Below are 23,615 nucleotides of genomic sequence, written 5' to 3'. Positions count from 1 at the left end.
TGAAGGAATCATCTTTTTTTTCTGCCTGAGAACTATTTGCACAGACATTTTAGGTAGAATTTTGTCCTATTACTTAAAATGAATTCACAGTTTCATCTTGAAAAGCATATTCCTTTCTTTCTTCCTTCCTTCTGAATCCCAAGAAACCTAAAGATAGGGAGCAAGACAGAGCTGCATACAGAGAGAAAGGAGTGATCCAGCACAATGAAGTCAACAATGCTACTTTATGAACAAAACAAAACATTTTCTAACATGCACAACAGGGACTTATGTAGCAAAAAAGACAAGCTGATACTGACCTTGTCACTGTTACAGGGGTATTATTTTCAGTAAGATGAGCTGATTTTATTAGACATTGAAATACTTTCTATCAATATCAGGTATCTACTTTTCTGATTTTTTTTTAATTGTAGAAAAGATTTCTTGTAGCCATATACAAGGGAGGAAAAAATACAACTTCCCCCCCCCTTCTGTATTATTTCTCATAATTGCCTCTTGCACTTTAATAGACCAGCTGTGCAGCACAAGCTTTGGCATGCAATTGTAATTTTATTTGCACCTTCTTGGCTTTAATACCAAAGTCCAGTTTTGCCAGTGTTGTGTGACATTTTGCACTGCATGGTTAAAAATAATATTTTTCTGCTTGTGGAAATGTTCAGAGCATGTAGTAATCCCAGCTGTGGAAGTTGTAAAAGCAGTAGCTTTCCTATTTTTATATCAAGCTGCCAATGGAAGATTTCGCTTCACATCTTCTTTAGAAATGGGACATGGATTATTTTATACAATCCATGCCATTTTTTAACTGGAGCAGCTCTCCTATGGAAACAGGCTGAATGAGCTGGGTTTATTCAGCCTGGAGAAGTCTTAGGGGAGACCTTAGAGCAACTTCCAGTCCCTCAAAGGGCCTACAGGAAATCTGGAGAGGGACTTTTTACAAAGACCTGTAGGTACATGACAAGGGGGAAGGGTTTAATCTGACAGAGGGGAGATTTAGATTAGACATTAGGAAGAAATTCTTTACTGTGAAGTGATGAGACATCGTCACAGGTTGCCCAGAGAAGCTGTGGCTGCCCAATCCCTGGAAGACATTGAATTTGACTGGTACTGAGCCTTTACATTATTCCTGCTTTTAAAGATACAAATTCTTTCCCATATTGTTTTTAAATGGTGAAAAACTACTGAATTATATATTGACTAAAAGTGTGTGAAGTGTCATGCATTGATTATGATTGCATTGTGAATTTAATCAAGAAATTTTTATAATAATAATATAAGGAAGCTTTTCACCTTCTGATTGATTTTCAGGGAGATGAAATTAAGACCTTGTTGAAGTATGACTGTCCTTATCAATTACTGGCAGAACAGAGAAATTAAAGGATTAAAAATTTAAGTGTTTAACACACGAATCTTAACGATTCAGTATTTAAGGTCTAAAATCAATCAGATCATAGACTGAATAATTCCATTATGACAAAACTATCATTCAGGTTTAGACTGTGGTAATTTGGAGGAAAAAAAAAGGCTGTACTAGTATATATGGGAAAAATTAAGATTGCAAAATTAAGCACATAGAACTTAGGAAATAGAGTTGAAATAAGCAGCATGAATTTGATTCAACATTGTTATTTTTTTATGTGTGTATTATGATGGCATGTAATCAATAGATTAAAAATGTGCTTATCCATAGGTTCTGTGTACGATATGAGCCAGTTACTGCCTTTTAAAAATTGTTACTGTTCTGTATATGGCTTAGTGTCTCGTTTTATGTATGTAAGTAATTGTTAGGTAAATACAATTTTGTTTTTCCTGTGCTATTTTCATTGGAGTATCTGAATACTTTGTAATTGTTGATATTCAGTTTTACAACACTTACTGATTTCTTTTTATGAATGGGGACTTTGGGTAAAGAAAAAAAGAGGATTGAATACTAATTCTGAGTGCTCAGCTTTACATAGGTAGGACCTGAGATTTCAGAGTAGCTCCTATGTTTAGAGCTTCCACCAGCTCCTGGTCAATTAGGAGCACTTAACACTTCCATAGATCTCAGTAGGGTGTTTAAAAGCAAGCACTAAAGTAAGTGAAGAGTGCATAACACTTGAATAACTGAAAAGTTTGACTTAAGCTATTTGCCTCACACTGCATAAGAACTTTGTGGCAGAGGTAGGGACAGATTTCTCCAGAGTGACATTGAACTGCTCTAGCTATGAAATTGCACGTTCACTTTTCATACTCCCCTTCCTCTTTTATTAAAAGCCCTCAGAACTCTACATCAAGTAAGACAGGCTTCTGTGCAGAAAATCTTGATTTGCTACATGAATTCTGTTTTAGTTGCTGAACATAGTAAAATCCTTCAGGCAGATATCTTATGGGAAATATGTGTTTGTATAATTGCAGACTATATCATTATTCATCCTCTATTTGTATATGCATTGGGTTTTTCTGAAGACAGCTTTGGGTTTGTGTTTCCTAAACTTTGGAAGTTTACTTTTATGCATGTAATTCAGTCTAAGTAGTTAGTCTGAAGAGTAATAAAAAAAAAAAAGCCAATGTCATAGGAGAATCCCAGACACATCCATCATGTGGAACATTGCTGACTAATACAGATGTCAATGGGTAAAAATCTTCAATATTCATGAAATCTCTTTCTGATCTGAACTATTAGAGACACTGACTGTTGTACAAGATGATCATTTGTATGTGAAGGATAGAGTGTATGCTTTTTCACTGTGTTCTGTGTTTACTAGCAACATATGTTTTTCAACAGGACTTGTAAGGAGACTTTTTACTGTAGTGTTTATAGGTTCTCCTGTTTTTCTATTTAAGGCACCCCTTTGTTTTTCTACTTCTTTCACTTTTTCAAGATTTTCCTGTTTTGATGCTATCTGCAATTTGTTTCTTGCTCCTCCCCCACCTCTTGTTTTTTCTCCTGGTTTGACAATTATAATGTCCTTCATTGCTCTTCTTCTGTGCTCTTTGAGGTATTGTCATCCTTTTCTTTATATTGCCAGGCACCAAGTGGTAGAAAACTAAGAAGCCAAGAGAAAGATTCTTCATCTTCCATTCTAGTGCCTAGCATGCTGTGAGAATTTGGTGACTGGGACCAATTTAATGAAAGAGTGTCCTTAGCCCCTACATTTCTAAGATGCAAAGACTCTATGCAAATATAATTTTTCTGCAGAATTTCACTGCCATTCTCTAGCTAACCATCCTGCAAAGAACTATTTTGTGACATTGATAAATTGAGACTTCCATTTTTTTTACATCAGGATAACCACACTCTTAACACATTCCTATCTCTCATCTATATGAAGACAGAACAAAAACACTTAAAACCTTTTGTTATTTTAGATTATAACAAGTTAAATTAATTCTTCAAAGTAATAAAATATTTGGCATGAAGCAAACAGAAAAGATTTTCTTTAGTTAAGAGAGAATATTTTAGAAAACTTTAATGCAACAGTGGTGCCAAAGGCCTGGGAGGTAAATTTAGCAGTAAGTGCTGCTGCCATTCAAATTCACATACCTTGGGGAGGAAGTACCATCTGCATTATTTATTAAATAAATGCATTTCCTTAAAGTACATCAAACTTGCAGCATTTTAATTTGAATAAATCTTTTTTAGTTATTTTGTGTATGTACAGAGTTTCCAGAGATCCTCAGGAAACAGCAGATACAATGCTTTTGATACTGTAATGACATGCTTCCTCATATGTTACTTGCTAGTGTTTTTTCTTCACTAAGTGCATGTTTTAAACAAACTGAACTAAAGAGAATAGCAGGTATTTGATAAGATACTGATTATATGTAGCTTGCTATTTTGATTTGTGAAGTGTAATCCCCTTCCTTGTTTCTTGTGCTGTACAATGCTGTCTTTGTTAAACTATGGAAACAAATACCTCCAAACCAAATTGTTTTTCAAGTTCCTTCTCCAGAATGAGATAGGATTACACTTTTTCCAGAGTCTTTTCCTCAGTCTGTTCATACCTCTTATGAAATGCTCTGGGCTTCATAGATTATCCATAACCCTAAATAACAGTGCAGTATAGTGACTGAGAATTCAGAAAGACACTGCTGGCATAACTATTAGGATGAAAATGCAAACCTGCCAGGTTACATGGTTCTGGTATAAGGACCATTTAATATGGTGACATAAATGTCATATTCTAAATTACTGGAGGATTCATTGATATTGATAGTGAATTGTTGCATGACTTTATTTATTTTTACTTTAATTTAAAGAAATTCCAAATAATTATATACTACGTTGAAGAAAAATCTCAAAAAGTAACTATATACCCCAAATGAGATTTGATCAGAAATGGTTAGATCTGTTCTTGCTTACTCAAGATCTGTAATACCTTAAGATTAATTGGGAGCATAAATGGAGAAGCTGACAACCTGGAACCTTGACTTCTTAAAATTGCTGACCCAGTTACTGCTAAGCCCTTTGCTGACATGTTGATATGTCTCTTTAAACTGGTAAATCACCACCATTTTGTTGTATGCTAGAGTTGGTCCATTGGATGAAGGAAGATGTAAGTTTAATTTAAATAATTATTGACCTATCATGACCTTTTAATTTCACTTGTACTGCTTCTCTCAAGGTAAGCAATTATATTTTTATAGTGGTGGATGGTAATCAATGCACAGGAGCTACCTTTATTGATTTAAGTGAGGCCTTTGGTCTGGTAATCACCAACTATTGCTATCTAGGCTGGCTTTAACTATATTGGATATTACTACAGTTATTTGGTTTTTTAAATATGCAGAATTGTATTAAGACAGTGCAGGCAAAATAAAAAAATATATAAATCCATAAGATTCCACTTTGTATCTTCTTTAGAAATTGGAAACAGATTATTTTATGCAATCCATGCCATTTTTTAACTGGAACACCTCTTCAATGGAGACAGGATGAGAGAGCTGGGCTTATTCAGCCTGAAGAAGAGAAGGCTCCAGGGAGACCTTATAACACTCTTCCAGTTCCTAAAGGGGGCCAATGAGAAACCTGGAGAGGGACATTTTGCAAGAACATGTGATGACAGGGCAAGAAGGAATGGCTTTAACCTGCCAGAGGGGAGGCTGAGATTAGCTCTTAGGTAGAAGTTCTCCCCTGTGAGGGTGCTGAGGCTCTGGCACAGGGTGCCCAGAGAAGCTGTGGCTGCCCCATCCCTGGCAGTGTTCAAGGCCAGGCTGGATGAGACATGGAGAAACCCGGTCTGGTGGAAGGTGTCCCTGCCCCTGACAGGGAGTTGGGACTGGATGGGCTTTAAGATCCCTTCCAACACAAACCAGTCTTGACTTATATCTGATTTTAGGTTGACAACCTAATTTTTTTAATTGTTATTTTTATTTTATATCAAGAAGACATTCCTTTTTGGGTCAGTTTTACTTAGTGGGGAAAGCCTGGTTTTTCTTTATTTTCCTAATTTACTACCTATATTAGAGATTTTTTTGGGGAAGGTTTAATTCCTTGGTCTTTTCTTAAGTCTGTTTTATTCAGAATTGCAAACTTCTGCGCTTCCATTTGGAGGTAGAAACTGAAATTCTTGTTAATTTTTTTTATCCAATGTGCACTTTTTGCACATGCATTTTGTGCCTTTTTTAACTAATATTCATATTAATTTATTAGCTAAGAATAGTAATTGAAATATTGGACCTCTGTTACAGCTTGTAGGTGGTACTTGTGTATCTTCCAAAGTACAGTCATACTCAACTAGTTTGTTCTCTCTTTTTTTCTCACTCCTCATGTCCCTACTTCTTCTGTGCTTCTTCCCTAACATTCTTCTCTGGAAATGTTTTTCTTTTTTATTTTTGAAAGCCAGACTAGATGTGGGTTTAAACTATCTTTTAGAAAATCTGTGATCATTTTGATCTGCCCCTCTAATGAGTTCCAGGGCCTCTATCCTTCTTCAAAAGACAGTTCAGTCTTACTCTAGTGAGCCTTGAACCTAACAGCAGTTGTTCAGAGAGGTCACCAACATAATGAGAAGGGCAGTCTTGAGAGATCTTGAACCACTTCCATGGATGGCCAGGAAGATCAATATTGGGACCTTACATTTGACCTAATATTTGATGGCAAATGGGACGGTGTGCTTTTGGCAGAGTGTAAATAAAGCTACTTCGTTGAGGACATTCTGGATTTTTATTTATTTTGGTATGTAAGCTAAAATATTGCATCTTGTTCTTGCTTAAGGTCATGAAGGTGTGAGTTGTTATGACCAGGTGTTATGCAGTGGCATAATCTCCTTCAGAGTCATAGGTGGAAGAAGGCAGGTGGTTGTGTGCTGCTGCCTCTGCCCGCCTGTGCTGAAATGATTGGAACTCAATGTTTTGAGCTGTGTTCATGAAGTCATTGGTGGTAGAGTAGAACAGATAATTGAGCAGAGTAATGTTCTTTCCAGTCTCCACATTTTGTGATTCCATTACCTGCAAGACCTGTAAAAGTGTTTGAAATAATTTGCTGTTTGTCTATTTAAAAGCTATTTTATTATTTAATTTCATTTATGCTCTGTTTTGAGTTCACGACCCATTCTTTGTTTGAAATTTAAGAACTCTTCTGTCAGCATTCTATATTTTTACCTTGTTTCATATTGCTCATAGGTTTAACTGTGCAAGCAGGCAGTGCTACAGTTAGCTTAGTCTCAGCCTTGTTGCTCAGTCATGCACGCTTGTTTTTCAGTCTGTTGGTCAAAGGGTAAACAAAATGGAAAGTAAGGGCTGGACTCACCAGCAGGCTTGAAAGCTTTTCTGTAAGTCTTACTATGATCCCATTTTAGGACTGCAGGTGTTCAGAGTGGCAGATATATAAGCATGTGTATGAATCTTTTTGTCTCTAAATGCCTGTAGTAGGAGCTGTATTTGCAATACACTATTTTATTTTACAATAATGTGGGTACTAAAGTAAATAGAATCTCTGTCTCCCAACATGGCTAAAAAATAAACATAAAAATGGGAAAGGTAATCTTATACTGAGTAAAATTATGGGGGCTTTGTTCTCCTCTTTGAAAAAAAAAATATTAGATTCCTTGGAACTGCAATAAGGCTTGAAATCATAAAAGACATTTACTTGCATTTTGTGCTGCAACTAAGGGTTTTTCTTCTCCTCTCTGGGGAACTTGCCAGACAGAAGTCTCCTTGCCCATCAGGAGAATTTTCTGTCCTGCTCAACAACATCCCTCTATATTATTTCACATTCTTTGGGAGTACTCTGCCAAAGCCAAAAAAAAAGAAAAGCTTTAGATATTTTCCTTATGGCAATAACTTCACACTGGTGTTTTGCACAGCTGTAAATCTTGTCTCAGAGTCTTTCTGTATTAATACTTTTTGTATTAAATAGCTATGTGGGCAAAATATTAATTCATTTTACCCAGTTATGCTATAAATATGAATTATGCTAAAACTATGAAGCAACATACTCTCCTGAACAACCTTAACCCCTTGACCTTGACCTTCCTTGACCCCTATGGTATATCACATGGTGTTTTTCAGATTACAGGATGGGGTTGAGACAAAAGCTCTGTTGTCTGCTTTTAGTACATCACTGGGTATATGATAGCTATTTAATATTGATGATAAGAAAAACAGGCTGCCATGTTTCAGATTAAGCCTATTGAACCAGGTCATACTCTGGATATATGTCCTCTTAGGACTATAATTGCTGATCTGAATTTCTGTCTGCCCACAAAAGTTCACCCAGCTCTCATGGGTTACCAGTTTATTAACTGTTCCCTAGTACACATTATAGATGGCATGTGTAAGAGTCTTTGTCACTGTGCCCCAAGGCTAAGGCACTCTGCCTGAAGATATTAGATATCAGTCAATTTTATCTATGTTTAGAAAACTGTCATTTATATTTTCTCAAGTCTTCCAGGTAGCCAGAGTAAGCTCCTTAAGACTTTTCCCGTTTTTGTTTTTTGTTTTTTTTTTCCAAGGGACTCATGGGATATTAATTATCTAGAGTTATTTTAGACATTTACATTACATTGCAAATATTTTTAAACTGATCATATACAGTGTGCAGGGAAAAGGGAAAGCGTAAGCAGAAGAAAAGTCTCTTGTCCATCAGGTAAATTTTCAGTACAATGTATGAACATTTAGCTACACAAGTCCTATTAATGTTAATGGTCCCAAGCTTTCTTTTATTCATTGCAGCACTGATTGCACTTGGTCAGCTCTTTAGCAGTTTGAAATATTGACAGTAGGAGGAGGCGTTCCCTTAGCCAGGCCTGACTATTGCAGTGCTGTTTTAACTTAGTCATCCTGCAAATGCTCCTATAAATGGATTTGTTTCAGCAGATCCAAAATACATCAACCAGATCATCTTACCCTGGTGCTAGCTCCTTTGCATTGGCTCCAGTTTGCAAAAGCATTGATTTTAAACATTGACCATTACTATGGTTTTGCACTATCCTATTTGTTAAACTAACTTGTTTTCTGTGCTGCTGCAGAAGTCCTACCTTTACCTTAATGAGAAGTCATTATTTGTTTGCTGTGGTTATTATTATGATTTAGACTAAAAACACAAGGTTGTTCCCTGAAAATATGCTGGCAACAATAACTCAAGTTTCCAAAATTCCTGAGGTACAGCTTCACTTTCTCTTTAGTGGTTTGTATGTCTACTTAAAAGTTCTTTCAGTGCTTTCTGCAGATGATATTGTGCTTACTATAGTGATTGCAGAAGAGATTTTTCTTTCTTGGTCCTATTCTTAGAGTACTTTGGTTTATTTGTTGTAGAAACAGGCTCTACTTCGTTTTAATTGCCAGAAAAACTGTTTTGTGGGGGATCATTTGTTCTGCTTTCTGAATATTTTTTTGTGAGCATTCACAGCTTCCTTGGGCAACCTGTACCAGTGCCTCACCACACTCACAGTAAAGTACTTCCTTATATCCAGCCTAAATCTCCACTGTTTATGTTTTGAACCCATTACACTTTGTCCTATCACTGTAGTCCCTGATGAAGAGTACCTCTCCGACATCCTTGTAGGTCCCCTTCAGATACTCGAAGGCTGCTAAATTCATCCTGACCATAAAAGTTTTGGCACTATTCAGAGTAAGTTCCTTTAAAAACAATTTGCAGGTTTAATACTTGTGTTTCGGAAATTTTGTTCAGTATTTTTAAAAGATCAAGTGTATTGTAAAGACACTGCTGTGTACTTCTGCTGCAAAATTTAGGTGTTTCTGTCACTTTCTTCTTGAGGATGCATTAATCTTTCTTCCTTTTGTTGTTGTTTTTTTTTTTCCTGAGACTGAATTCACTAGTCAAAATATGCCAATTTGAGCTACTTCTAAAACCCTGTTAGATTGTGATGTTAGCATTGTTAATTTTTCCTTTAAAAAAAAAAGATATTCCTGTGTAAACTTGGTCGTACTACTGAGCTGCATGTGCTAAGGGAAAAAAAGGAGCTGAATAGGAATCCTGGAGGAATCAAAGACTGCATAATTGGTTTTATGCCAGACCTTCTGCCTTTCACATAGGCAGGAAAGGGCCAGGTTAATGTCAGAGATGGAAATCAGGGCATCGCAGTACTCCTGCAGAATTGCCAAGTGACCACCAACTGCAGCCAGCCTGAGAAGAGACCAATGGCCAATGCTGCTGTAAGACACAAATGCCTGGTTCTTCTGGCTTTGTAAGCCACTGATTGAAATCTTCTTACACCTAAGATCCTCAAGCCTCCTACTGCATGTCATGGGAGGAAATACGTTACTAGTTCACAAGCAGTCCCTCACAAGAGGTCTTATTATGGTACAGGGCTGAACTAGATATAAGGTTTCAGGGAGAGTCAGCACTGATAGTGCAACACTTCCTTTCTACAGCAGTTTGGAATCTGGATTCATTGCAGTTCCTGTGCCCAAAAGCTCTGCTCTCAGATGTTTGATGCAGCAGCATTGTTCCTGCTGACATAGCTGAGAGCCTCACCTGTTCAGAGCTATTGGCCTTCCTCTAAGGCTATGGAATTTTACACTAGACATGCCTCGCTGCTACAGTTAAACAGTTGACCCTGTTAGTGGCAAATCAGAGTTTAGATTGACTCTTCCTGTACAGGGTTTTTTTTTAGGTTTCATTTAGTATTTCTAAGTACATCTGTAAATAAGATTTTTGTGTTGTTAAGGATGAGGTGAGTGATTGATTTTATTTTCCCCCCCCCCACACTTACATTGCCCTAGCATTGCAACCAAAACTTTAATGTGCGAGTTAAATGAGCTGGCTGCCACCTGAGTCCTTGGGTAACACAGAGGACAGGTAAAAAAAGGTGACTTGGAGACACTCTTACAGCACATGGGCAAGGATTGTTGCTTTTTGGTGTTATTTTTTTGAATATGGGTGTCTTTATGAATCCTGATAATGGTAGAGATTTAAATGTGGTCTCACTGGAAATAAAAGAATATAAAGTTTTCATCTTCTTAGTGATGTTGTATGGCCAATCACCCACTTTTCGATTTAATCTATTACAATAGTGTAATCAATCATGATTTTCTGTGTGGCAGGAAGTCTCTTACTTTGAGAGAAAGGGAGAGAATGAAATGAAATGAATGAAAAGAGAATTAAACTATTATCAGTGAATTTTGTAGAAGAGGAGGAGAAATCCCTGCCTGTGGCAGGGTGGAGGTGGGGGGTGGGCTGGAACTGAATGATCTTGAGGTCCTTTCCAACCCAAACCATTCTATAATTCTATGAAATTTTCTTGCTATCACCATTCAGAATTAGCCAGTTGTGTATTCTGTAATCACTCATGTTTTAGGCAATAATGTAAAAAATCAACACAATGGCAGGCTACAGCCAAGTGGTATTTAATTCAGGAATCCCATAAGAAATTAAAATCCTGAAAAGATGACACAGGATCAATCAATAAATGCCTGGAAATATAACAGTATATGGAGGTTAAATGACATCCTGCTATCTGAAAGAAATTAAAGAAAGTATTTTAAGTGTTGGCCTTATCTCTTTTTATTTAGATTAATAAATTAGTTGAATGTTAAATCTTTACCTTTCTCTTTTGTATTAGGAACAAAAAGTTGACAATGTCTGCTCTAACGAGTTTACAGCCCAAGTGTAAGACAGGAACAACAACACAGCAGTGAAGGGAAATTTCATGCAAGTTATTTTTTGTAATCCTTGTATCTTGGCAGTTAAATTAATTCCTTGTTAGTGTTTGTCATGGGTTCAGCCATGGCAGTCATGTTTCCTTCTTGTAGCTGGTGCAGTGCTGTGTTTTGACTTCTGGGCTGGGAGTGGTTGCTTGGTGGTGGGCATGTTTTGGGGGTGTTTTTGTTCAGGGCCTTTTCTGAGCATGTGCTCCAGGCAGGTGGAGGAGGGGAGGCTGGGAGGAAGGAGAGACAGGACACCTGACCCAGGCTAGCCAATGAGGTATTCCATACCATAGCACGTGATGCCCAGGATGCATACTGGGAGAGAGAGAGCTGGAGGGGTAGAGCTCTGGAGGAAAATGGAGGAGGGAGCACATGGTGCTCGGCCGGCAGGGTGGAGTGAGTTATGGGTTGGTGGCTGGTGGGGTGTTGTATTCTTTTTGCTTGTTATTGGCTGTATCATTATTACTGTGTTATGCCTTAGCAATTAAACCGTTCTTATCTCAGTCCGTGGGGGTTACATTCCTTGGATTCTCCTTCCTAACTCTCCAGGAGTTGGGGGACTTGGTTTAAACCACGACAGTGTTGCAGTTTAATTTACACTGGGCAACTGGAATGAAGGTAATATTTAGTAAATGTTATGCGCTATAGCAAATTATTTCCTGTCATTATATTTTTCTATATTCCTCACTTTGTTTGCCTCAAGTTGAATCCTTAAGTTGCCCTTTGTTTAAGCCCACAGACTGAGTTACATTACTATATACCTTTGAAATGTCTTTATTTATACTTACTTCTGGATCACCTTTTCTTCTGTTTGCCACCAAAGGATGTAGAAATACTTTCCCTCAAGTATTTATTAGAGTCATGACAAAATCATGAACTCCTTATTGTTCATGAAAAAGCATTAAAACGCCAACAGATACTACTGCTTGTGCTGCTTTGTGTATCTGTCAACTTACTACTGGACTCAGTGAAAATCTCAGCTCAGATCCTCAGCTGAAGAGCAGCTAGCACATCTGGGTACAAGGAGGATGTTACTTACCTCTGTGTGTCACTACTACCAGCATTGTTATGTGCCATCCCAGTCACCCAGGTAGGTGACTGCACACAGGGCAGTCTGCATATCTGGCTCTGTCACCTGTGAGGTGTATTGATCACATTAACTGTGTTATTACTTGATGTGCTACAGGAGTTTTTTCCAAGTGTTACAGGAGTTTTTTGAAGTCCACCACATACCAGTGAACTGCTTTCTTAAAAAACAGAGAAAAGGGATGGTTTGAGTTGTATTTAGAACTCTGGAAGTATTTCATAGTGTGGGATTATTCAGCTGACAGATGAATGTGATTTTATTACCATGGTAATTTTGCTTTATGCTTCTGTGTGTGCTCAACTCCTACAGTGAATGCAGGGGTTTGATTCTTGTGAATAAACCACGCTACAAATCAATGGATTGGTGAATGGATTAAAAGCAGCCCTGAGGAGAAGGATTTGGGGGTGTTGGTTAGCAAGAAGCTCAGCACAACCCAGCACATGTGTTTGCAGCCCAGAAAGCCAACCATATCCTGGGCTGTATCAAAAGAACCTAAATCTCTCCTCTTTCAGTTTAAAACCATTCTCCTTTGGCCTGTCATTATATTCTCTTGTAAAAAGCCCCTCTGCGGCTTTTTGTAGCCCCTTTAGGCACTGGGAGCTGCTCTAAGATCTCCCCATAAGAAGCTGTCTCTTCAGGCTGAACCAGCCCAGCTCTCTCAGCCTGTCTTCAGAGCAGAGCTGCTCCAGCCCTCGCAGTATCTCCAGGGCCTCCTCTGGACTTGCTCAAACAGCTCCACATCCTTCTTGCCCCAGAGCTGGATGCAGGGCTGGAGGGGGGCTCTCACTAGAGCAGAGAGGGAGAATCACCTCTCAACCTGCTGGTCACACTGCTGGGCGTGTAGCTGAGGATGTGGCTGGCTTTCTGGGTTGCAATGATCATTCCATCAAAATCCTTGTGTGAACTTTGTTCTGCAAAGAAAATCAGTTTCAGGCTTCCCTGGAAAAAGTCATTATGTCAAAAAATAGTCAGGGGGAATACAGCCAGAAATACTACTAGATGAAAGTATTGTCTATTCCTCTCAGTTAATTCTTAATTTATCAGTTTTGTTGCAGTTTATTGGTCTACCTTAAAACCCTGCAGTTGTTTCGATCTGTTGTTGGCTTTTTTTTTTTTTGCACTTCTACGATAACTAGCATTTGTTGCTGAGTTTGTAACTTGAAACTATGCTTTTTGCTGAGTGTTTGGTCCGTGGTGTTGTATTTCTGTCTAAAGAGGGTTATTTCCCCTCCTTGTTAGATTTCCATTTTTGTCCTATAGTATTCCTCAAGACACTCAATCGCTTATTTTAGTTATTCTTCTGTTCCATATGTACATTGTCTAATCAATAACCTTTAGTCGCTTCAGAATTTCCACCTTACTGTGCTTCCAGCTTCTGTGGTGCAGCGTGATAGAATTCTTCCTTGGCTAGTGCACTGTTGTTTAAATTTGCTGTGTTTCAGATCATTACACTGACTTTAATTTTGATGTATTTGCATTTCACTCAGTTTTAGTCATAGTCTTTTTCCTTGATCAGTTAAATTACTCTTTTTGCAGTGTTACATTTGTACTACTGCTGGAAATATTAACTAAGGCTTATAATTGAAGTGCTATTTACAACTACTGACCTCCAGCTTGTTTCTGATTTCACTGTGATGTTGACCTTTTATAGATTGCACCCTCGTAAATCTTTGAAGTGATTCTTCTTGTCATCATATTTCTAGTAATTATGATTTGCATTGCATTAACACATAGAAGCCTCTCCCACCTTACCCTTTTTTTTTTTTTTTGCATAAGATGACCTTTTTTTATGCACTAATTCACATATGGGTAACAGAATACAGTTCTTTTGCTAAAGGATTTATCCTGGAATGAAGATGAATGCTCTCGTCTATTCATACTTTAAATACTATAGTTTGAATTAATGAAATTACTGATAAAAGGATTCCTGATCCTAGAAACGATTATCTTCCTTTTCTAACAAAGTCAGTCTGTTGAACTTCTTTCTAGCCTATGCAAATATAAATAAATAAAGATTACAAATATTAGTTGAGAGATGCTGTATCTGAGTAAAATTTTCTCAAATTTGGTTCAAGTTGGGCACTAACATCAAATAAAGCATAACTTGAGTATTGGGCTGGTGTTTCCTCTTTGTTCATATTTCACTTCAATATAAAGAGCAATACAGAAACAAACTTGCAGATGATGCTTACCCTAAGCAGAACTTAACTCCCAGAGTTTCAAGTTTACACTTACTTCTGCTCTGTAAAAAATAGCCCTGATTGTATGGATGCTTGTTATATGTTTAGCCCATGTACACAAGTGGAAGAGAGTGAATTCTGTTCCTAGACTTGCTTAATAAATTAATTTGAGCCAGTGTATTATTTTCTTTAATGATTGTATTCCTTTAGTCTGTATAGACAACTGGATGTTGACTCTAATGGCAGAGGAATGCTAGCAGATAATGGTATCATCTGAATCTCAATATTAGGTTTCACCTTTATATGTGTTTTTCTGAGGTCTTCATTTACTTGCTTAGATAACTCTAGGTAGGCAGACTGCCCAGGTCCTTTTGGGTCCTGCTGAGCTCTTAGATACTTCTTATGTCAGTGTTTTGCAGATTGTCCTAATTATGTTTCTCTTCTCCTTAAGAAAGTAAAGTGCCTGTGGAAAGGTACATCTTTGCTTTAAATTTCTTCCCTTTTACTTTCCTTGAATGCTGTCTTGTTTGTGTGTTGGAAAGCTGCTCTGGTCATCATCTGCCTTTCCTAGACAGCCTCAAATGATTGTATTCTGTCTTTCTCCTTGTGCACTAAGTGCAGCAATCCAGTCTTTTTCACTTGTTCTTTATAGCCAAGTATTCTCATGCAATGAATAATTTTGCTTTTAGCAGTTGGGTTCTTTTTCAATTTTTGTTTTATTATTTTATATAATTATAAAATCTTTACAGTATAACATGGTTTATTTATTTTGTTCTGTGGTATAAGAACTAAATGGACAGGTTTGGAATGGCCCAGTTGATTCTAAATTGTAACTATTGATGGACAAAGTGATACTAATACAGGCTGCTTAAGAAAAGTCTTATGACATTTTGCATAATATGCAGTATTTAAGAAGGCTAAATCAATACCCTTTTTTGGATGTATTAGTGTTTCTAAAATGTCAGTAAATACCTAGTGTCCAGGCAATTTTTATGAATACATGTGGGCATTTTGCTGATTTTATATTTATTTTAAGGCTATGGAGAACAAAGCAGTCATGAATTTTTCAAACATTACAGAACCTTACACAAGATTCTGTCCACCATTCTTTGGGAAGGAATATGGAGGCAGGGGGTTTAAATGATGGCTCTTGGGAGACATACCTCCATCACTGGCTGAGTACAGACTCCTGATTTCGAATCTTGTGATTTAATCACTAGGTATTACACTATTTCTGAAAAAAAAAATCACTCCAAGTAAAGGAATCAAGTGCTACTAATACATCGAGTCTTGTTAAATGACTTTAAACTTAGCTTTCTTTTCACCGAGGTTTGCTGTAAATCTTTCTTACAAGGAAGTAGTGGGACTTGTGTCCTTGCTAAAAAGAGAAAATTGATTTACTGTATTCATATGGTACCAGAAGCTTCCTATGAGTGTGCAATAATGAATTGGAATATTCTATAGCTTTTACCCCTGTGTAACACTTTGGGAGACCTTAAACACTGGTATGTGTTACAGAAGTCCATTTGATAGAAACTTATAAATGTGTCTTCTGATTAGAATAACAGCATAACAAATCTTGTAGTGTGTGCAATATTCTTATTCTTCAGATACTCTAATTGATTGTTCATTGGGCTCAGTCAGCCAAAAGTGGAGAGAAACTTTGTACAGACATCATTAGTTTTTCTCCATTTAAAGATTAATCATGAAGAGCTCTGGCTCTTTAATTCTGTAATTTGTATATTTAATGGGCTGCTGCAGAATCTATGACAGTAATTAGCATAGCCTGAAAACTCATTAATACGCAACAACATGATTAATGCAGCATTAATGCAAACATGACTGAAGTTATTTGGGTTATGTAGTAAGAAGATTAAAGCTAAAATGTCCTGTTTGTTTTACCAGTAGTGGCTATAATGGGGTAGCAAGCAAAATAAGAAAAACCAGGTATCAAATTTGTTCCTTAATGTAAAAGAACTACTCAGTTCCTATCAAGAGGATTTGGGGTTTTGCCCAATAGTTGGTTTCCACAAGAGGTGTTATATGTTTCCATTTCATTCACTCATCATTTTCTGTTGATGCTTGTTCAAGCTTTTAGTTTGACTTAGCTTTTTGGCAGTTTTGGACTATTATGATTGTATGAAAAAAAGCCTTCCAGTGGTGTCATTCTGAATAAAGTTAGACCTTTTCAAAATAAGGGGGTTTTGTACAGTATTATTTAAAAAACAATAGAGTTTTATCTTCTGCTGGCTTTACTATCATCACAAGAGAAAAGGGGCTGCTGACCTGCAATTGGATGCTCCAGTTACAGTTTGGTAAAAGTTTGACATTTTTTCTTTGTGTGTTTGCATGTACAAATATATATGTGTATGTGCTTATGTATAAGGACAGTCATGCTTATGTCCTTATACGTATGTACAAGTATATATTTTATATTTCTACTAAAAAACAAAAGCAACTTAAAAATGGACAGCATTTACTTCATCAGTGGAATTACTAACTCTGTAGCGTTGGGGATGATGAACTTCGAAAGTATTTTCAGACACATTAAGGTATAGTAGAAGATGGAGCCTGTTCCTGTACCAAAGACAACAAAAGATGTTGGACAGATTTGGGAAGCATGCTTTCTAGCTTCTTCTCTCAATAGAATCCAGAAAGCTATAGAACATCACAAAGTATGAAGAACTTGTATTCAGCAGAGGATGTTCATAAGTATGTCCAGGCAAGTGTCCTCCAAGTTCCTTCTTTTCTTCTAATTCCACTGTCTATTACATGAAACTGCTTCAAATACTGATCCATTTTTGTGAAGTCTCCCTTCTTATTTTTGTTTTTCTTGAAAGGTGCATTTCCTATTAAATAAATTTTAAAATGTGTTTTAGCTACTGTAATGACGTGTAGCCTACAGAATCACTCTCACATAGAGAACAACTAAATATTAATTCAGTGAAAATAGATAGTACTGAGAGTTTTAGTCCCCATCTGAAAAAGAAAAAAACAGTTTATAATTTCTGTGGGAAAATGTCCTTTGATTAGACAAAAGCATTTGTACATAGTCTTAATGTTAAATAAGTGCTTAACGGTTGTCATCCTGAAGGTACTGCTGAGAGCCCAATGCTCTAGTCAAAATTCTATAGACAATTTCTATTCATTTTAGTTTGTGTTAAGTGAAAATAAAGGCTTTAGTAAGGATAAAGAGATAGCTTTCTTTGCCAACAAGTTTCTGTTAATTTGATTGGAATGTACAATTATATATTTACACCATTTCATATAATGTTATAAGTAGAAAGCAGTTGCAAATCATGTTTGTATGATTCTGGGAGACATTGCACTAAAAATAAATATACTTCACAGATTATGCAAAATTCATTTCTAATAATGCTTTGTGATTCTCCAGATATTAGGCAGGTTTTTCCAGTTGTAATGTGCACTGTTTTCTGTTTAGGATTTTCTGTTTAGGATTCCACAAAGAAAATGTCCCTAATGTGCTAGGGTATCTAGTTATTATTCTTTCTTATTAATTTTATGCATATGGGTTAGGATTTGATGTATTGATGAAAATAAAAATAGTAGTATTATTCCTGAGTGCATATAGGTTGGAAATACATTTGTGTGGCTGTTCTTGATGCTTTTTGGACAGATCTGTTCATGTGGTTGTCCCTAGGTTTTGGTGAAGGGGCATGGGACTTTTGAGGCTTGTGGCAACTGCTATGTATTTAATGAGTCTAATCACTTCTATTTGCTGACTATTTTGGATTGGACTCTTAATATCCAGTTGTAAAGAAATGGTACTTTACAGATATTTTAACTGAGTGTATGGGTCAAAGAGATCGGTTTTAAGTAGATCACTGCTGAAATCTCACAGCTTTTATTGCAAAAGATGTCTTTGATTACATTGCCTCTCTGAATCTCTCTTGCTTTCTCACCTCAGCTCCTCATCTCCTCTTCCCCAAAAATTCAAAAAATTGAAATACATTGTTTGAGTGCTGTAAGTGGTTTTGTATTTTGTAATGCCAATTAAGAATTGAAATTCAGTCAAATTGAAAAATAAAACCTCTTTACTCTGAGTAGTTTGAATCAAACAAAATCTATTCTAAAGTTTTTATTCTGCAAGAAGAAATGTTTAGCATTAGTCAGAAGTGAATTTTATTGCTGTAGTAATTATAAATTATTAGTACACGTTATGCTAATCTGGGAGCGCCTCTAATTCATTAGTGTTTCCCCCCGACTACCAACTGCCTGTTCTAAACTCAGAATAATCCTGTATGCTCTGTAAGTTTTCTTTAGGCAAAACCACAGCTAGCCTCTCAAGAGCACATTTTTGCCTGTGAAATACTTGTGTGCAGATCTTGTAAGCCACATTGAACTGTGGTAGTAGAATCTGGATCCAGATGTGAATCTGAGTCTGAATCTAAAATGTGGCTGAAGTTCTCAAACTTGCTAAATGTGCATGACAAAGAGGTGCTCCATTTACTTTTTCTGTACTAGGTAAAAACCTGGATTCTAACTCATCTGACATTATAGTGATAGAATATCTTTTCACTTTTAATATCAGCCTTCTACTAAAAGGAACTCTTAAAACTGTGTGCCCTTGCAGGGTAACAGGCTGATACTGCTTCTCAGTTGAATGCCTTTAGAATGTCTGCATTGGTCACTCACATCCCTATTTCTCTACTAAACTTTCTGTGCCATCTTTGAAAGTAGGATAAAAATCTAATCATCATCTACTACTGCATAAGCTGAAACTGTGTGAATCCTGACAGAAGGTTAGTCTTCCTTAACACACTTCGGGATACTTTAAAGCATTAATACTAATAGTAGTATTAATACTAATAGTAGTAATTTATTTTACTTATCCTTTTATTACTATCTATTCTTTTTTCTTTTATGTTCACTGTATGGACTGCTTGTATTGTGTTTTGTACAATGCCATTAAATTTAAAGAAAAATTCAATTACAGAAATTGAAGTAATTTCATTATTTATAATTAAATTAATTCTGACACCTTGTCCAACTACAGCTATAATTTGAAATGGAATTAAAAATTTTACTTCTATGGCTTACATGAATGTTTAATTTGTAGTAGAATTTCCTGTTGGTTTTTACTCTAGGAATTATAGCCAGCTCCTTACAAACTAATCATTTTTGTCACATAAACAGTCCTGTTAGGTGAATTCTTGAGGTGCAGTTCATGATTCAGCTGACTAAAAGTGCATTAATTCTATATGCTCCACAGATGGTCATCCAAGATTTGGAAGCCTCAGTAGTGTGGCTGAGATGCAGTTTCTGTATATGAAAAAATGTAATCTCACTATTTCATTTATGTTTCTATCTATCTGTCATATTTAACATTGAAGTTAAGGTTTTAGACATCCATACTGAAATAGTAGACAGCAGTCTTTGAGAAAAGTTCTTGCAAAATACCCTCTTTTCCTGAATGGGATTTCTAGCTATGTTTTTTCTGACTATGAGGTCCAACTTAGGACTTGAGAAATCTTTTCAGATTATTTTTTTCTTATTTAGTATGTTCCTGTGAAACATAAAAATTTCACAGGTTTTATCTTCCAGTGAAAACATTATCTGTGGAGATGTGTTTGCTTAATATTTGGTTTCTCCATTGCATTCACTTCTAGAAATACAAGAAAACATTAATACTGAAAGTACTTATCTATGAACTTCTTTATCTCATGAGAAATTCCAAAGACACCTGAACTTAAAGGGGCAGAGTTCTTTTATGAGTTAGGTAATACACAACATATGAATTCAGAAGAATTTACCGTATGGGCTATGACTGAAAATAATGGTTGCTTATGGCATCTTTACAGGCAGAAATTCAGGTTTGTAAGCCTCTTCAATATTCACAGAAGGAAGTAAGCTCCTGCATAACATTTAAAATGTTTGCAGTTACTTCAGTATTACTGTTATGAACCATTTAATTTATGTTTTCTAAACTAACATTGTAAAATATTGCTGCTTTTTCAGAAACTCAGTTATGGGAGGTTGGAACTACATGATCTAAAGGTCTTTTCCAACCCTACCTATTCTATGATTCAATGTTTGTGTTTGTCTTTCTGAAGTAGGTGTGAGGTGGGATTCTCTGGTTTTCAGAAATGTATTTTGGCAGCTTGATAAAAATACTGGCAGCTTGTTAAATTAACTGTGCTCTCCATGGCTGAGTGTAGAGGTTATCAGTCTCAGCCTCTACAGGAGATGTTGCAGGTAGAGGTAATTGGGAGCTCTAAGTACAGCAATAGTGGTTATATCTGAGCCAGTTAAAGCTATGCTTTTCCTGAAGTATGAATACTGTTGAGCTTTTACTTGCTGTGTGTTACCTGTGTACATGTGCTTTTTGCAGGTATTTTAATAGCATGACTGATTTTCACTGCCCAGAGCATGTTTCATATCTGTGAGTGTATCATGTGATTTGCATGAAAGCATTTATGTAACAAATGGGGTCAAAGAATATTTCCTATGGGTATAGGTAATGAACAAGTGTGTTCTAATATGAATGGACATCAGAATTATGATTTCTTGTTTTTTTAGAATATAGATGCTGTCTGCAAGAAAAGGTTTTTTCACTTACTGTGTTCTGCCTGACGAGGCAGTGAAAAAACTGAATACTTTGAAGTTGGGCAAACCTCAATAAATTACCCTGTTCTGTAAAAGGCATTTTACACAGAAATATGAAGTGTCTGGTATAGGTAGATGTTGCTGTTGCTGCCTTTTCATTTCCCTTTCCAAGTATGCTTTTTCCCCACATATGGTTTTGTAATTTTCTTTCTTGTTTCTGTAAGGTGATATTTCAGAAGACAGCTTAAGAGAAAAGTGCTATAGTCATAAAAAAATGGTGGTTATCTGAAACTTGTTTATTCATCGTTATGCTACTTGAAATTGGATAGTTTATTTATGAGTTGTTTCATTAATTTGTTCTCAGATAGTTACTGAGGAAGTTTATACACTGGACAACAGTATTCCAGTAGTTGAAAGCTGTTTAGATTGTTTTGATATATCTGTGGTATCTTTTGGGGAAAAAAAAAGTAATTTAATGAACACAGTGGTTTTTCCTTGTATGTCATTTGAATGGCATTTCATGTGCTGAGACAGTATTTTATCAGAAGTCAAATGGGGGACTATTGATAATGATCTGGAAAGTTCTTAATTAAGCTTAGTTCATCCATTATTCCTTGGGATATTTCCATTTTTTTCTAAAACCTGTTGTTTTCCAGGTGTTCTTTGTGTACTTAGATATGTGAATTTGTAAAAGAATATGTATATAAATATTTCTATCTTTTGGAACCAAAATCCCACTATTGTTCTTAGAAATCCTTTAATTCAGGACCCTCATTTCTACTTTACCAGTAGAAACATTAACAGGCAAGTGAAAATCCACATGTAAAATATCAAATATTAGAACAGTATGCTAATATCTGAATTCTATTTTTCTTTAGAAAGAAGTTACTAAATGGCATAAGTCACAACTACGTATATTTTTCTATAGGATGGTAAGGGCTCTGAAATCACAGGTATTTTTCTCAAGGGCTGATTAAATCTGACTTACTACAATTTCTCCTCTAATGATCAACTAGGGTTTTAGGTGAAGAAATGTTTGATGGTTTTGCTTTGCCATGTTATTGCTATTTGCAAACCAACATTTTGTTTGTAATTTTTGTTAGAATGCATGAGAACTACTTTTGGCATGAACTATCTGTTTGCTTTTTCTTGCCAGGTATTAAAGTGAAATTTAGAACCCAGGAACCTGATGGTTTGATTTTTTTCTCTGCATCACCTGGGAATCAGGAAGAGTATATTGCACTTCAGCTGAGGAGTGGGCGTCCTTACTTTCTTTTTGATCCACAGGTACAACAAAGACAGAATCCTATAAAATTAGCTTCTTTACATTGTTATCCTTTTTGTTTTTTCTTGGTTTTTAACTGATACAAGTTAATTTGCCTTTCAGAACCCTTGGGTAACTGGAGATCTTGGGGAGTGAAACACTGAAACACTAAAGCCTAGCTCATTTTTTGCCACAATTATTTATTTTTAAGCCTCCAATCTTGAGACTTTGTCATTTCCTACCAAAATCAGTATGTTGACATTGATGTGATCCATATTGTCTCTCACTTCTAGTAATAATGATCATAGAAAAGACATAAATAAAGAGGGAAATATTATAAAAGAATTAAAAAATAAGGCCACATACCCTGCATTTCTGTTTGAGTATTTTCTGTTTGCTCTGCACCCCAAATTCAGATGTCCTCATGGAATAGAAAAGCATTATAGGCTCACTTATATTTCATAAATATGCAAGAAACTAAGTGATTAAGTAATTATTTGATTTCCTAATGATACTGTCAGAATGTGGCATTGTATATATCCATATATGTGCATCTTTTCTGTAAGGTTACTTCTGCCTCAGTATTGCTGGAAGGCCTGCTTGCTCTATCAGCTATAACTTCTGTGACACCTCAGTGTCTAATTATGAGATTGGCATTGTGTCTACTGCTGTGGAGGGGGTTGAATAGAAATGCTTAATGGTATGAACTGGTGGGGATTTATTGATTTGATGATCCACTGTTAACCTCTGCTTCATGAGCTCTGCCATGGTCCAGGCACTGGTGCTCCACGATCATGTGGAGGTGTTGTACCGCAGGGAAGACCATCTTCAGCTCTGGAGGATCTGTAAAGGAGGCATGGTGCTGCACAGAGGCTCATGGGTATTTGATCCCCATGCTAGAAACATTAAATGTGCTTCTGATCCCAAGATATAAGTTTCTATTATTTCCACTGGATTTACACACAGGCTTTATCTTTTCCTTGCTGCAAACTGAATCAATATGTACTTCAATTTTTTGGGACTATGCTTAACAAAGTCATTAATGTTGTCCTCATCTGCATTTTAATAGGTCTCTCTTCTCTTTTACACTTATACCTTCACTTAGCTACAAAGGAATTTTTACTTCCTTTGCGAGATCTTTCTAGGTGTAATAGTTTGATTTATTTAGTTGTTTGTTTTAATGGGAATAGATGTCTTTTAATTAGGATTTTAGTGCCTCAAATAGTATTCCTAGCCCTCCTTGCAGATATGCTCCTTCTGAAGTAGCTTTAGGTCACCTAGGTTGGACTCATTCCCCAGGAGATGTTGCATTTGCTTGGATTTACAGTATTTCGGGGGTGGGGAGGAGGTGGGACAGATGGGAGAGTGGCTACTTTGGGGCTTTTATTTTTTGTTTCTTCATTCTGCCCTTTTTGTTTCCATTTTT

The 23,615-nt window shown here is 36.3% G+C and overlaps 1 protein-coding gene across 1 annotated transcript in view; it reads left to right on the top strand.

Moving 5' to 3' along the window:
- The window catches only part of USH2A (usherin), a 375,630-nt gene that overhangs the window by 103,711 nt on the left and 248,304 nt on the right, over positions 1-23,615 (top strand). Inside the window, exon 21 of the mRNA XM_034060823.1 lies at positions 22,082-22,212. Within this exon, the coding sequence (XP_033916714.1) occupies positions 22,082-22,212 (131 nt within the window). The remainder of the gene's footprint in view (positions 1-22,081; positions 22,213-23,615) is intronic.

This window comes from Melopsittacus undulatus, chromosome 3 (assembly GCF_012275295.1).
Source record: "Melopsittacus undulatus isolate bMelUnd1 chromosome 3, bMelUnd1.mat.Z, whole genome shotgun sequence".
Lineage (NCBI taxonomy): Eukaryota > Metazoa > Chordata > Aves > Psittaciformes > Psittaculidae > Melopsittacus > Melopsittacus undulatus.
Note: the sequence above shows the minus strand (reverse complement) of the source record. Positions and strands in the feature narration are given on the sequence as shown.